This window comes from Muntiacus reevesi, chromosome 3, assembly GCF_963930625.1.
Source record: "Muntiacus reevesi chromosome 3, mMunRee1.1, whole genome shotgun sequence".
In the NCBI taxonomy this organism is placed as follows: domain Eukaryota; kingdom Metazoa; phylum Chordata; class Mammalia; order Artiodactyla; family Cervidae; genus Muntiacus; species Muntiacus reevesi.
The window spans coordinates 151,169,537-151,186,508 of record NC_089251.1 but is presented as its reverse complement, the minus strand read 5'-3'; the positions used below and the strand labels follow the sequence as shown (position 1 = coordinate 151,186,508).

At 39.6% G+C, this 16,972-nt stretch overlaps 1 protein-coding gene across 1 annotated transcript in view; it reads right to left on the bottom strand.

Moving 5' to 3' along the window:
- Window positions 1-16,972, bottom strand: part of DNAH7 (dynein axonemal heavy chain 7) — a 263,405-nt gene that overhangs the window by 53,965 nt on the left and 192,468 nt on the right. Inside the window, exons 48-49 of the mRNA XM_065927706.1 lie at window positions 12,008-12,162; window positions 4,067-4,257 (exon numbers count right to left, since the gene is read on the bottom strand). Coding sequence (XP_065783778.1) covers window positions 4,067-4,257; window positions 12,008-12,162 — 346 coding nt within the window. The remainder of the gene's footprint in view (window positions 1-4,066; window positions 4,258-12,007; window positions 12,163-16,972) is intronic.

Below are 16,972 nucleotides of genomic sequence, written 5' to 3'. Positions count from 1 at the left end.
GTTTCTCATGCTCATAAATGTAATACTGCAGAGAGCTGTGTTTGGTGATCAATTAATTCTTATTTCAAATTCATCCAACTTCTGACAACCCATTAATCCTAAAATCAATTAGAATCTGGCTGCAGGCCAACCTACATGTTAGCTGGACCGGCTACAGTCCATGGAATTCTCCAGGCCAGAATACTGGAGTGGGTAGTCTTTCCCTTCTCCAGGGGATCTTCCCAACCCAGGGACCGAACCCAGGTCTCCCGCATTGCGGGTGGATTCTTTACCAGCTGAGCCACCCGGGAAGCCCTTAGGGCGCCTGCTGCTGCTAAGTGCCTAGTGGTGTCCAAAAGAAGAGGAGATAAGAGAAACAAACAGAGACTTATGAGAAAAAAGAACACAGTGATGATTCGTCATGAGTACATATTAGGTTTGCCAAAAAGTTCGTTTAGGCTTTTCCTAACGATGTTTCGGAAAAACCTGGGGGCTTCCCAGGTGGCTCACAGGAAAAGAACTGCCTGTCAAGCAGGAGACCAGGGCTCAATTCCTGGGTCTGGAAGATCCCGTGAAGGAGGAAATGGCAACCTACTCGTGTTCTTGCCTGGGAAATCCCATGGATGGAGGAGTCTGGCAGGCTACAGTCCATGGGGGTCACAAAGAGTCAGACATGACTTAGTGACTAAACAACAGCAGTAACCACAACATCCTATAATGAATCATATCACAATATAGCACATTGTGTTACAGTACATTACAGTTTGATACTCAGCCACTATTAGGAACGAAAGAATACACAGTTCACCAGCATCCGTCAAGATGCAGTCCGCTAACCCTGCTTCATCTGATCAGCATTTAATCCCTCTTACACACAGGTCTCTGCTGCCTGAGTCTTAAAGTTACCCCTCTCCTGAGTCTTTGCCATAAGTGGGAAAGTAATCATGCTTAGGTCTCTCTTTTTAAAAAGCAAAAAAACAGATCATCCACACAATCTCTTTCAGTTCTTGAAGGATCTCTCTTTGTGCCTTCATAACTACTAAATGCATAACTGAAAATGTCATTTGTATATTCTTTTGTCTATGCCTCACTTCATTCCTTAGTCCTCTACAATCTGCTCTCATTCCTGCCTCTACATACCCATCAATACTCACAGCAATAAATTATAGCAACTTTCTAGCTCTGGTCACCAATGGATCCATAAGCCAATAAACACCTGACCTTGGCTTAATTTGACCTCCCTTGTTCCCCTGCTTTTTTAGGCATCTATCGTGCAGTCTTCTGCCTTCACATCTTGAATTAAGATCTGCACCTGTGTCCTGAGCATCACTTCCCACTCCTCCCTTTCACATGCCTTTCAATGTACCTACCTTGACTGTGAAATATCAGACACACAGACTATAAGCCATCTGCATATGCTTCAGCCCTGACTGCTGAGTTGGGAGAACGTGTGTTTTCCCACCTTCCTTGTAAGAGAATTATTTCCTGGGAGCAGGAGGTGTAAAACAGCTCCTTGTTACCCCTGTGAGGTGATGTCCTCCTCCACCCGCAACCAGGCACCTTGTCCACGGTACTATTCTCCGATCAAACCTCTCCCCGAGCTTGCCCCATGGCAGGCCTAGGATGCCACCGAGTGTGATTACATAGGCATAATCATACATTTATATGGAATAATAAGCAACAATCCTTTAAATCGAGCAATCAAAAATGATTAAATGTTGTCATGCAATTCTCTACTGCTTTAGAATTTAGCCATGGAAAAATTATCATTAACGTTTCTAAGAGATTTTCCCTGTGGGGCCGAGAAGCCAAGAACACAGATCACATTCGTTTCAGTCCCCAGACCAGCGTCACAGTGCTCAGAGGAATGTCTGTGTGACAGCTTTTACCTCAGACACACAGAGGGGTTTCTTCATATTCCATTAACATTAGATCTTTTGACATCAAGATTTTGCAAATCTAGTCATTTTGCTAACAAACATTTAAAACCACACAAATATGGCTTCAAATTTTATTTTCATTTAGATTCAAATGAATTATAGCAGCACCGTATCATCCCCTGGGTACTTCTGAAAGCAAAAGGTACATAAAAGATCCTAAAAATAAGATCAAGAGGAAGTATTTTAATTTGTAAATGAAAGCAAGTAACTGCCTCACTATGTTTTCTAATCCCTCTTTAATCAATCCCAGCAATTAAAAATAATGAAGCAATAAGACACTCTAGGGATCTCAAGGATTTCAATAATGAATCATAAAATAGTTCCCTATCCACACTGGTTTATGGCTTCAACTATAACTAGTTATTACTATACATAAATTATTATTTATGCTATCTGTGATATTTCCATAAATTTTACTGAAAAGAAAAAAAAGAAGATGTTCCATGTGATTTATTAAAAAAGCTTTTTGGTAATGCAGCTTCAGGATTTTATTTTCCTTTATGAGTCATTCTTTTCCACTTAAATTTGAAAGTTAAATAATAATTCTAATAGTTAACAATCATAACACTATTGCTGGGTCTTATTATAAGCATTTTACATAGATTATTTAGTCTTCATATCACTCTATTAGCTGCTGCTGCTGCTAAGTTGCTTCAGTCGTGTCCGACTCTGTGCGACCCCATAGACGGCAGCCCACCAGGCTCCCCCGTCCCTGGGATTCTCCAGGCAAGAACACTGGAGTGGGTTGCCATTTCCTTCTCCCATGCATGAAAGTGAAGTGAAAGGGAAGTTGCTCAGTCGTGTCCAACTCTTAGCGACCCCATGGACTGCAGCCCACTAGGCTCCTCCGTCCATGGGATTTTCCAGGCAAGAGTACTGGAGTCGGGTGCCATTGCCTGCTCCGACTCTATGAGCTAGACACTGATTATTCCCATTTTATAGATGAGGGAACTGAGGTACAAAGAGGTTAAACAACATGGTCAAAGTCACACAACAGTAGGTGACAGACTGAGATTTGAACCAAGGAAGTCTAACTCCCGACCATGCCCTTCACTACTAGCAGATATTGCCTCTCCTAGTAGTACTTACAATTTTTAGGTGTTTCGATAACATATTTATTTTAATAATTAAAAACAGTGGCTAAGAATTTTCATATTTTAACATTGTGTTTTTAAAACTAAGCTCAAGGGTCACTCCACCTTTCCCCAGTCTTCCGGGCTTCCCTGAATGTCCAGTCTAACGTGTGTCCCCAACTCTGAATCCCGCTATGCCTTTCTAGTCATAAACAATGACATTATTTACAGTGTAAGCCTCTTGAGAGCTTTTCACTTTTCATGTATTTTCACCTTTGAGGGCATAAATTATTTCATCTTAGTGTTTTCTCTGGCTCTATAGAGAGATGCCTATGTTAATTTAAATATTTCTAATAATGAACAGTGTTCAAAATCTCTGGGTAAATCTTGTCTCTATATATGTTTCCTTCAAAATCTGAGTATTTCTTAATGTCCTCTCCTCTGAGCTTCTATAAATGAAAACTATCCTTCCCTCCCTCATTCATTCATTCTACAAAAATTTGTCAAACATCAAATGCGTCGGCACGGCTGGGAACTGGGAATAATGAATGGAATAAGCTCCTGAAGCTTGGTTACAGTTCAACATCTCAAGTCATTTTAGTCACTGACTATAATTTTAACTTTACTTTTTAAAGGAATGTTTAGTATTTTAAAAGAACAAGTTATCAAAAACAGTTCCTTTAGGTAATTACATAAAATCAGATAGCAGCCACCTTATTCTGAGAAAGCATGGAGCTCTGTTCCTGAATCCTCATTCTAAGAATCAGCATATTATCATTTATGGTGAAGAAAGAACATGCATGTGTGCCATCTATTTTTAACAGTGAAAATCTAAGAATAATATTGATTGCAGAAATTAAATTATCATGGTCTTTTGTCACTGCATACTGAAGGCTCCTTTATTACTGACATGCACACACAAGAACAACATTTGGAAATTATTATAGCAATTTCAGGAAATGCCAAACAAGGACAAAATCCACTTTACTTAGAAAGACCTGTTTTCCTCATGGCTCAGGAGGAAAATACAGGCTTCCAAAAGCTGATACAGAAATATTTATTCTAGATACTGGCCTTTACTGAAGTTTCAGGAAGATAATGAGGATTTCTTAGCTTGGTAGTAATATAAAAGCGGAAGTCTGGTGAATATTCAATGGTAGAGTCTCCAAGTCGTATGCATGTACTTCCACCCTGCTTAAAGGTCTGTTTTAGTAGAAGAGGTTCCAGGATTGGATCCAGTTCTTCTCCCACATTTTCTAGCAACACTGGAATAAAATCAGAAAAAGATTTCATGTTATTTTAAATAGTGACTATAAACTTCCAACTCTCAAAATTCTTTCAGCCTTCTAAATTGCTGCTGTTTCTGGTTGCCCATAAAACTATTTTTGTCTTCTGAGTATAAAGAAGTGTGCCATACCATCATTAAAAAGTCCACAAATAACAAATGCTGGCGAGAGTGTGGAGAAAAGGGAACTCTCCTTTGCTGTTGGTGGGAATGTAAATTTGTGCAAACAGGATGCAGGTTCCTCAAACAATTAAAAATAGAGTTGCCATATGATCCTGCAATCCCAATTGAATTCGAAAAGATGCATCCACCTCAATGTTCATTGCAGCTCTTCTATTTTTAACCTGATTTACTCACTATCGCTACACTCACAAACACTGGGCGCCATGTTGCCTTTCCTCATCATCCTCACAACTTTGAAAAGCATTCAGTATCATTATCCTAGTTTTACAGATGAGGAAACTGAAGCAAGGTGACTACAATAAAGTTTTCATCTAGTGAATGATAAAAACAGGAACTTGAACCAAGCAGTCTGTCTCCTTACACAGCTCTCTTAACCACTATATGATACTGCAAGCATTAAAAACTGTATTCATGACTTCTATAATTTGATAGGTAAAAATTAACATCAAAATTTGTATTTTGGGCTTGATGCTTTAGGCGCTCTTTGCCTAACTATACTTTTCCTTCTAGAAACTGTATGCTAAAATATTTGCCTATTTTCCTGTCCTGGGGCATGTTTTCACCATTAGGTTTAGCTGCAAGTGATTAAAAAAACCCAAGTAATAGTGACACAAACAAGAAGGAATTTCTCTCTCGTGTAAAGGGGAGCCTGAGGTAGTCTGCCCAGGACTGAAAGGACAGTGTGTTTAAACTCTCAGAGATCCAAGCTCCTGCTGTCTTGCTGCTTCACCATTTCTGGCATATGGCTTTATCTTTGGGGCCAAATTAGTCTTTCAAAGAAAATGCACATTGCAATCATCAGGAAAAAAAAAAAGATAAAACAGAAAAGAAAGAAGTATCGTTTACGGGTATTTTCTGGGAATCACAAATGGCACTTCTACTTACATTCACAGAAGTTAGGAAATTTATTCCTTGACTTTGAAAGGAATGTGCCCGGGAAAACACAGGAGATGCTAACGGTAAGGAGGCAACAACGGTTACTAGGGAGCAGTGGGCACCGAGTGTCACAGCGTGCTAGTTTTTTAAACTTTGTTTGTATTTTTAAATACAGGGTTATCATTACCATCTTTCTAAATTCCATATATATGTGTTAGTATACTGCATTGGTCTTTATCTTTCTGGCTTACTTCACTCTGTATAATGGGCTCCAGTTTCATCCATCTCATTAGAACTGATTCAAATGAATTCTTTTTAATGGCTGAGTAATATTCCATGGGGTATATGTACCACAGCTTCCTTATCCATTCGTCTGCTGATGGGCATCTAGGTTGCTTCCATGTCCTGGCTATTATAAACAGTGCTGCAATGAACATTGGGGTGCACGTGTCTCTTTCAGATCTGGTTTCCTCGGTGTGTATGCCCAGAAGTGGGATTGATAAATATTGTTTGTAGCAAACATCACCCCCAGTTTTCTGCTTGGTTTTAAATCTGTTTATATTTCTTTTTAAAATTCAACTTTTTGCTGTAGAAATTCTCAAACTTTTTTCAGAGGTAAAAAAAAAAAAATTTCTTGCCAATTTCACCCAATCTTGTTTCATCTATTCCTTATCTCACCCTGGATTATTTACAAACAAATCCCAGTAACCATAAAACTTCATCTGCAAATATTTGAGTAGGTATCTCTTAAAGTTAAAGACTCTTATTTAAAAATTAATATATCTTAAAAAATATCAGTAATTCACAATTTCATCAAATATCAAGTCAGGGGATATGTTTACCCATTGTTTTAAAATATGCTAATTAGTGTTTGATTGCTAAATTGGGATACAAATAATCCATAAATTGTGATTGATATTCTCTAAGTTTCTTTTATATAATGTTTCTTGGCTTAAATTATAAATTTGTAGAGTCCATTCTATTATTCTTTACCTTGAAATTTTTTCTCCATTGTATATTATCTTAGAAACTTTTTTCCAAAGACAACTTAGTTATTCCCTCGTGTTTTACTTTAGCATTTAGGTCTTCTCTTTTTGTCTTTCATATTTAACTCTTTAGATCATCTGAAGCATACTTTGGTATAAGGTGAGACTACGGTTTGATCAGTGAAAAAACAATGCCTTACTCAAGTCTTTTGTTGTTTTGTGTGTGTGTGAAATTTTGTGATTTCTTTACTCTGCATGGTTAAAAGTCATCCGAGGTTTTTGTTTCATATGTGCTGTGTGCTAAGTCACTCAGTTGTGACCCCATGGACTGCAGCCCGCCAGGCTCCTCTGAACATGGGGATTCTCCAGGCAAGAATACTGGAATGGACAACCATTTCCGTCTCCGGGGGATCGTCCTGACTCAGGGGTCAAACTCAAGTCTACTGCATTGCAGGTGGATTCTTTACCACTGAGCCACTGTAACTGACATCAGTTTTTGTTTTTGTTTTTTTAATGAATTATCTACAATATAGTATTCCCTGCTGGCTCAGATGGTAAAGAATCTGCCTGCAATGTGGGAGACCTGGGTTCAATCCTGGGTCAGGATAGATCCCCTGGAGGAGGGCATGGCAACCCACTCCATTTGAGTGGGTTCTTGCCTGGAGTATTCTTGCCTGGAGAATCCCATGGACAGAGGAGCCTGGCGAGCCTACAGCCCATGGAGTCGCAAAGAGTTGGACACGACTGAGCTACTAACACTACACTACTATCTACATTATCCTATGTGAGACTTCAAATTACTAGGGAAAAATGTGCATAGTGTGTTCAGCTGTATAGCATATTGCATTCAAAGTTGATTAATCAATTACTGGGCACTTACTGACTACCCTCAAAGAGCTGGTGTTGAGAAAAAGTTATATACACAATACTAAGGTCAGTTGTAGAAATCTGTAAAAGTTTTAGTCTTGGCACTTGATTGAGAGAGATGTCATAGAAAGAGGTGTTTGAACTGCAAATTAAATTTGAAGGAATTCACCAAAATGATGGAAGAGTACAGAAGAGATGTGAAACTAGGTCATTTTGTTACATGTACTGCCAGCTGCCCTGTGTTCCCATCTAACCCTCATCCCATGCATAATCTCGGTCTTTCTCTTTAAACCAATAAGCTCAAAGACAGCAGAGGCCAAGCCTGTATTTTCATGCTGTGTTTTCAGTGGCCATGGCAGCTGCAAAATAAATATTTGTAAGATGAATGACTGAACAAAGAAATGAGCAAATGAAAGAAACACTGAACCAGAAGTAGTTCTGCCCAAGGAAGGCTCAGATAATAATAGGTTTTGCCGTAAATGCAAAGAATTTTTTTCACAGAGTTAATGCAAAGCCATTAAAAGCTCCTCTATACAAACTTATTTCTTTTTAAAAAATTAAAAAAGTATTCTTTCATTTTTCCAGCTTTATTGAAGTGTGAACTGGTTAACTTATCAGAATATTAACCTGAATAACATTCTACACACACCTTGACCACTGGTGTAGCTAATACAGATGTACCTTTATTTTCTAGAACATTGGTTTTCAAACATTTTCTTTAAGCAGCAGGATACTTTTTTCAAAGAGGATTCTATCTTAAAGCTCAATATAAACAACAAAAAAGGGAGGTCTGCAGACGCAGGTGGGTGAAGGCAAAACCTCTGCCTTCTCTACCCAGGCCACCTGGCAGGGATCAGAAGTCACTGTCCTGAAATAGGTCAAAACTTAAAGAGAACTTCTTAAATGGTAGAATCTTTAGTTGCTAATGTTTTAAAATTGTAATAGTAACTGATTCTTTTACTTGAAGGCTAAATATAAAAAGTTATAAAATCTGCCATCTGTTTCTCTTTCTATAATAGATTTAAAACTTTTCATTTCTCTCTGATGATTAATGTTAGAAGACATTGTGAATAATCATTATCCATTTTTAAAGTATTTCATTCCAAAAAGTAGGTTAAAGCAACTGTGAGTGACAGAGAAAGCACTGGACAAAGGCAGAAAATTTGGGGACTAGTTTTAACGCTTCCCTGACCTGAAGACACAGTCTTAGTTAAACACATAACTAACACACTCTGTCAGCTTACTTACCTTGTTAATAAAATGTAGTGGTTATTAGAATCACTATTAGATTTTAGACTTTTATGGTCACAACTCCAAGTAAGAAATATATTTTAAATCTTGATCTACTATACACATGTGCATATAAAACTTTTAAAACTTCATGAAATAATGCTTTATGCAATAGAGCTTAATGTGCTTCACTCCACTGCATTTCATTTACAAATGCTGGTCATGACCCCTAAGTTGGTTCTCTCTCCTACAGCTGTGACTCAGTTAAAAAAACACTGGACGGATTGTCTGTATGGCCTTTCTCACTATACAAACTATATTATATGTAACTATGTATGACTCTAATGTAATTAAGAGATAATATAAGAAAATGTTGGCTTAAAACTCAACATTCAAAAAACTAAGATCATGGCATCTGGTCCCATCACTTCATGGCAAATAGATGGGGAAAAAATGGAAACAATGACAAACTTCATTTTCTTGGGCTCCAAAATCAGTGCGGCTGGTGACTGCAGCCATGAGATTAAAAGACACTTGCTCCTTGGAAGAAAAGCTATGACAAGCCTATTAAAAAGCAGAGATGTTATTCTGCAAAAAAGGTCCATCTAGTCAAAGCTATGGTGTTTCCAGTAGTCATGTATGGATGTGAGAGCTGGACCATAAAGAAGTCTGAGCACCAGAGAATTGATGCTTTTGAACTGTGGTGCTAGAGAAGACTCTTGAGAGTCCCTTGGACTGCAAGGAGATCCAACCAGTCCATGCTAAAGGAAATCAGTCCTGAATATTCATTGGAAGGACTGATGCTGAAGCTGAAACTCCAATACTGTGGCCACCTAATGCAAAGAACTGATTCACTGGAAAAGACCCTGATGCTGGGAAACATTGAAGGCAGGAGGAGAAGGAGACAACAGAGGATGAGATGGTTGGATGGTATCATGGACTCGATGGACATGAGTTTGAGCAAGCTCCGAAAGTTGGTGATGGACAGGGAAGCCTGGCATGCTGCAGTCCATGGGGTCGCATAGAGTTGGACATGACAAAGGACTATGCTCAAAATTCTCCAAGCCAGGCTTCAGCAATACATGAACTGTGAACTTCCAGATGTTCAAGTTGGTTTTAGAAAAGGCAGAGGAACCAGAGATCAAATTGCCAACATCTGCTGGATCATCGAAAAAGCAAGAGAGTTCCAGAAAAACATCTATTTATGCTTTATTGACTATGCCAAAGTCTTTGATTGTGTGAATCATAATAAACTGTGGAAAATTCTGAAGGAGATGGGAATACCATACCACCTGACCTGCCTCTTGAGAAACCTGTATGCAGGTCAGGAAGCAACAGTTAGAACTGGACATGGAACAACAGACTGGTTCCAAATAGGAAAAGGAGTACGTCAAGGCTATATATTGTCACCCCGCTTATTTAACTTATATGCAGAGTGCATCATGAGAAATGCTGGGCTGGAAGATGCACAAGCTGGAATCAAGATTTCCGGAAGAAATATCAATAACCTCAGATATGTAGATGACACCACCCTTATGGCAGAAAGTGAAGAGGAACTAAAAAGTCTCTTGATGAAAGTGAAAGAGGAGAGTGAAAAAGTTGGCTTAAAGCTCAACATTCAGAAAACTAAGATCCTGGCATCTGGTCCCATCACTGCATGAAAAATAGATGGGGAAACAGTGGAAACAGTGTCAGATTTTATTTTTCTGGGCTCCAAAATCACTGCAGATGGTGACTGCAGCCATGAAATTAAAAGATGCTTACTCCTTGGAAGGAAAGTTATGACCAACCTAGACAGGATATTAAAAAGCAGAGACATTACTTTGCCAACAAAGGTCCATCTGGTCAAGGCTATGATTTTTCCAGTATTCATGTATGGATATGAGAGTTGGACTGTGAGGAAAGCTGAGCACCGAAAAATTGATGCTTTTGAACTGTGGTGTTGGAGAAGACTCTTGAGAGTCCCTTGGACTGCAAGGAGATCCAATCAGTCCATCCTAAAGGAGATCAGTCCTGGGTATTCATTGGAAGCACTGAGGCTGAAGCTGAAACTCCAATACTTTTGCCAACTCATTTGAAGAGATGACTCATTGGAGAAGACCCTGATGCTGGGAGGGATTGGGGGCAGGAGAAGAGGACAACAGAGGATGAGATGGATGGATGGCATCACCGACTAGATGGACATGAGTTTGAGTAAACTCTGGGAGTTGGTGATGGACAGGGAGGCCTGCGTGCTGCAATTCATGGGTTTGCAAATAGTTAGACATGACTGAGCAACTGAACTGAACCGAACTGAACTGAAGGTCTGAAATGAACTGAACTGATACATAAGCCACATAATAAATCCTCAAACAAAAAACTGATATAAGTTGATTTTATCAGACACTGTCATAAGTACCCAAATTACAGTAATCATTTCTTCCTTGCACAAAATATAAATGGGGAAATTGAGTCTCAGAAAGGTGACTGAACCAAGTACTGAGTAAAAGAGGCAGGTACTCTGATTCCAGAGCCAGTGCACAGTGGTCCTAACAAGGGTTAGTGAAGTATGTCCAATTTCTACTTTTATAACAGATATATTGTCTGATCCTGCCCATTTAACAAGCAAAATATCTGATACGGAGATCAGATTGTCTCTTTTTTGGTAACTCCGTGTCATTATACTATAAGAAGACCACTCGGATGAATGAAATACTACCTGTGTAGGTGTTTGTGTGTCCATATACACAAATACAATATTTTATAGGTAGACTTAGATTTTTTCACCTCATTCTCAACCAAACCAAACCTAAAATTGCAATTACTATATTGTTATGCAAAAATAAACTGTCAGTAAGTCTACTTGGTATATCTGTTTTTATTCTTTCCATGTGTCACTGGTTCTATTAGCAACTGGGATTTGCTTAACTTGTCCTGGGGCTAAACATGTTGTCCTTTCCTAAAGGTGACGATTTACCTGGTCAAGTAAATAGTCAAAATTTGATAGATAATATGGATTCAAAATGTGACTAAGAACCCCAACGTACTCAAATCATAAGTACTTTGGTTTACGTAGACAAGTGTGGCCTGTGTACAGAGCTTCATTGAGAAATTCTTGGCATGTTTTTAATTTCTCCATTATAAATGGCAAGTCAGACACACAGAATGCATATCCACTTCTCTGCTACTTTTGTAGGATAAGTAGAGAGAAGGACAAAGAAACAGTTGGAATAATGTGTTAAAATATTTTTGGCATATCAAGTGGCCCTTTTCATTGTAGAAGTAGAGCTATCATGAGAACTAAGGAAGGGCAAACAACAGACAAAAATTACAACAGCTAAATTAGCTATACCAGGAATCAGCTAATTTAAATTAGAAGACGTATCCCAAACGAATCTTGAGACAAGAAAGCATCCTAACCTGTTAGAGCTATAACCTCTAAAGTTCTCACTTGATTCATTATCAATAATTAATGAAAGACATTAACAAAGTAATCATTTAAGATGAGCCTGACTCAAATACCTTTTAAAAAAACCCTATGTTATTTTGGGTTTACCTGTGCCCTTTCCATATATTTCTGTATTACATATTTATTGTTCAACTACATACCAGGGGTACCAAACTGGATGCAATTTTCCAAAGTTCTGACATAGTCAGGGTCACTTAATTTAATTAGGTGAAGACTATTGGCTTTTTCCATGTTCTTGATCCATTTATTAGCCTGACCTTGAGGATCTATCATCAGAGGCCACCTTCTTGCGTTCCTGAAAGAGAAAGGAAGACAATGCTAGTCAAGTCACAATTTGTCTCTATTTAAAGATGCATGCATCACTTTCTTACAGTTTATACTTTATAGTGTTATTTTATTTTGTAACTTGTTTTGAGAAACTGTGGTTCTTGAAGCAGAGACATTTAAATTGAACAGGCTACTAGAATGACAACTATAAAAGTCAACTGGCAAACTTAACACAAGTTCTTTTACTCCTTTTGGAAAACTGCAATTTCTTAAATGTTAAAGGATATTTTTGAAAATGTTTACTGTTCTTGCTACTTAAATCACAATGATAACCGTCAAGAGTATCAGAAATCAGAAAACTCTAGTTCTTCACTAAGCCCTGCTGTTTATCACTCTTGTGACCTTGGGCAAGCCACTTTATTTCTTCATCTTCTATCTGCTATCATTTGTCATCATTATAATGATATCATTTGATGTCATTATATCTGCTTTTATTTGCTATCATTTGCTATCTATCAAGAGGCAAAGAGAAAAGATGGAGACATCATATCTCTTTAATGGTCTAAAAAAAAAAGACGTGAAGCAAAATTTTGTATCATCTAAATAACCTTCATAGGAGAAGGCAATGGCACCCCACTCCAGTACTTTGGCATGGAAAATCCCAAGGATGGAGAAGCTTGGTAGGCTGCAGTCCATGGGGTTGCTAAGAGTCAGGCACGACTGAGCAACTTCACTTTCACTTTTCACTTTCATGCACTGGAGAAGGAAATGGCAACCCACTCCAGTATTCTTGCCTGGAGAATCCCAGGGATGGGGGAGCCTGGTGGGCTGCCGTCTGTGGGATCGCACAGGGTCGGACACGACTGAAGCAACTTAGCAGCAGCAGCAGCAACCTTCATAATGACAATCAACCCTTAAGTGTTAACACAATTGTTGACCCGGTAACTTCAAGGACTTGTAAACTTAATGTCACATTTGTATTGGATTGGTCAAAAATTCATTCGAATTTTTCATAAGATCTTATGGAAAAACCCAAGTGATTTTTTTTTTTTTTTTTTTGCCAATCCAATAGTTCACTACGTACTTGCCCAGAGATTGTGAGCTTCTTATGGACGGAAATATATTCTATGAAAGTCAGGATTTGCCCGATGAGAGAGCTCATACTAATTGCTTTATTCTCACCCATATCTCCTTTTCTAGGACAAGAACAAGAGCAGTGAACCAACACAAGGCACCCAGTTTACAGTTCAGGGTGTTGTTGGGTTACAAAGAGTTAACCAGTTTCAGCCATCTGGACATAGTATCCAATCACATAGCTTTCTACTTTCTGTGAAATGTAAACAGCATTAAGATTACCATTCTTTTTCTTTTTCTTAGAAGTTTCAATAAACACAAGCTGTCACTTTGGCCAGTTTCCCTAAAGATACTCTCATACTCTTCCATAAGTGAGCAGAGCAAATTCATGCAGAGCATCAGAAGAGCAGGAGGAGGAAATAAAAGGTGACTGGGACAAAAAAAAAAAAAAAAGCTAGGGGTGAATCAGGATAATATATTCATTTCCATCTCATTATAATACAAACTTAGAGTTTCATTGGATAATTTGTCCCAAATGGAAGTAACCACAGTTCTCCAATATTAGCATTATATAATGTATTAATGAGCTTGGGCAGCCATAACAAACTACCACAGACTGCCTTAACAGAAATTTATTTTCTAACGTCTCTGGAGGCTGGAAGTTTCAAGATCAAGGTGCTGGCAGAGGTCTCTGTCCTCGGTTTGCAGAAAACACAGACCTCTTGCTGGGTCCTCAGGTGGCCTTTGCTCTGCACGTACATTCAAGCTCTCTCTCCCTCTTCTTAGGAGGACACCATTCTCACTGGATAAGGGTTCTACCCTTATGACCTTATTTAACCTTAGCCATCACTTTGAAGACCCTATCTCCAGATATAATAACATAGTGGGTTATATCTTCAACACATGATTTCATAGTGGGTGAGGGGACAGAATTCATGTTATAATATTAATTATATTAGGGAAGAAATGAGACCAAAAGAATAGTGCAATATCTTAGATGCAACAAACTAATAAAAAGGGGATGCTATCAATAAGAAACTAAAGGAACTGAGAGTGAAATTAGAAACAAAACTTATATTTAAAATTTCATTCTGTTACACACTTTAGAAATATATTTAAGGTTGGGGGATTATGTGAGCGTTAGACAGCATTATGGAAGGAAAGTTATGACCAACCTAGATAGCATATTAAAAAGCAGAGACATTACTTTGCCAACAAAAGTCCATCTGGTCAAGGCTATGATTTTTCCAGTGATCATGTATAGATGTGAGAGTTGGACTGTGAGGAAAGCTGAGCACCGAAAAATTGATGCTTTTGAACTGTGGTGTTGGAGAAGACTCTTGAGAGTCCCTTGGACTGCAAGGAGATCCAACCAGTCCATCCTAAAGGAGATCAGTCCTGGGTGTTCATTGGAAGGACTGATGAAACTCCAATACTTTGGCCACCTCATGCAAAGAGTTGACCCGTTGGAAAAGACCCTGATGCTGGGAGGGGTTGGGGGCAGGAGGAGAAGGGGACAACAGAGGATGAGATGTATGGATGGCATCATTGACTTGATGGACATGGGTTTGGTCTCCAGGAGTTGGTCATGGACAGGGAGGCCTGGTGTGCTGCAACTCATGGGGTCGCAAAGAGTCGGACACGACTGAGTGACTGAACTGACTGACTCACTGATGCTTCCGCGGCTGCAATGGGCCGTGCAGAAGCGTGCCCAAGGTCAGGAGCGGCAGCTGAGAAGAGCAACCCCATGCCCAAGGAGTGGTGGCTGCATGGGTGCAGGAGGGCCAAGAGGAGCTACCCCACGTCTGAGGTCAGAGGCAGCAGCGGAGAGAGGCAACCCCACTACCGAGGCCAGAGACAGCGGCCCAGAGGAGCTACTGCACGTTCAAGGTCAGGAGGGGAGGCCGTGAGAAGCTACACCTCGTACAAGGTAAGCAGCAGTGGCTGCGCTTTGCTGGAGCAGCCGTGAAGAGATACCCCATGTCCCAGGTAAGAGAAACCCAAGTAAGACGGTAGGTGTTGTGAGAGGGTATCAGAGGGCAGACACACTAAAACCATAATCACGGAAAACTAGCCAATCTGATCACAGGACCACAGTCTTGTCTACCTCAGTGAAACTAAGTCATGCCGTGTGGGGCCACCCAGGACAGACGGGTCATGGTGGAGAGGTCTGACAGAATGTGGTTCACTGGAGAAGGGAATGGAAAGCCACTTCAGTATTCTTGCCTTGAGAACCCCATGAACAGGATGAAAAGGCAAAATGGTAGGATACTGAAAGAGGAACTCCCCAGGTCGGTAGGTGCCCAATATGCTACTGGAGATAAGTGGAGATATAACTCCAGATAGAATGAAGGGATGGAGTCAAAGCAAAATTAAGACCCAGTTGTGGATGTGACTGGTGATAGAAGCAAAGTCCTATGCTGTAAAGAGCAATATTGCATAGGAACATGGAATGTTAGGTCCATGAATCAAGGCAAGTTGGAAGCGGTACAACAGGAGATGGCAAGAGTGAACACTGACATTCTAGAATCAGCGAACTAAAATGGACTGGACTGGGTGAATTTAACTCAGATGACCATTATATCTACTATTGTGGGCAGGAATCCCTTAGAAGAAATGGAGTAGCCATCACAGTCAACAAGAGTCCGAAATGCAGTACTTGGATGCAATCTCAAAACCGACAGAATGATCTCTGTTCAAACCATTCGATATCACAGTAATCCAAGTCTATGCCCCAACCAGTAACACTGAAGAAGCTGAAGCTGAACAGTTCTACGAAGACCTACGAGACCTTTTAGAACTAACACCCAAAAAAGATGTCCTTTTCATTATAGGGGGCTGGAATGCAAAAGTAGGAAGTCAAGAAACACCTGGGGTAACAGGTAAATTTGGCCTTGGAGTACGGAATGAAGCAGGGTAAAGGCTAATAGAGTTTTGCCAAGAGAACGTGCTGGTCATAGCCAACACCCACTTTCAACAACACAAGAGAAGACTCTACACATGGACATCACCAGATGGTCAACACTGAAATCAGACTGATTACATTCTTTGCAGCCAGAGATGGAGAAGCTCTATACAGTCAGCAAAAACAAGACCAGGAGCTGACTGTGGCTCAGATCATGAACTCCTTACTGCCAAATTCAGACTTAAACTGAAGAAAGTAGGGAAAACCACTAGACCATTCAGGTATGACCTAAATCAAATCCCTTAAGTCTATACAGTGGAAGTGAGAAATAGATTTAAGGGACTAGATCTGATAGTCAGAATGCCTGATGAACTATGAAAGGAGGTTCGTGACATTGTATAGGATACAGGGATCAAGACCATGCCCATGGAAAAGAAATCCAAAAAAGCAAAATGGCTGTCTGAGGGAGGCTTACAAATAGCTGTGAAAAGAAGGGAAGAGAAAAGCAAAGGAGAAAGGAAAGATATTTCCATTTGAATGCAGAGTTCCAAAGAATAGCAAGGAGAGATAAGAAAGCCTTCCTCAGTGATCAATGCAAAGAAATAGAGGAAAACAACAGAATGGGAAAGACTAGAGATCTCTTCTAGAAAATTAGAGATACCAAGGGAACATTTCATGCAAATATGGGCTCAATAAAGGACAGAAAAGGTATGAACCTAACAGAAGCAGAAGATATTAAGAAGAGGTGACAAGAATACACAGAAGAACTGTACAAAAAAGATCTTCATGACCCAGATAATTCATGATGTTGTGATCACTCACCTAGAGCCAGACATCCTGGAATGTGAAGTCAAGTGGG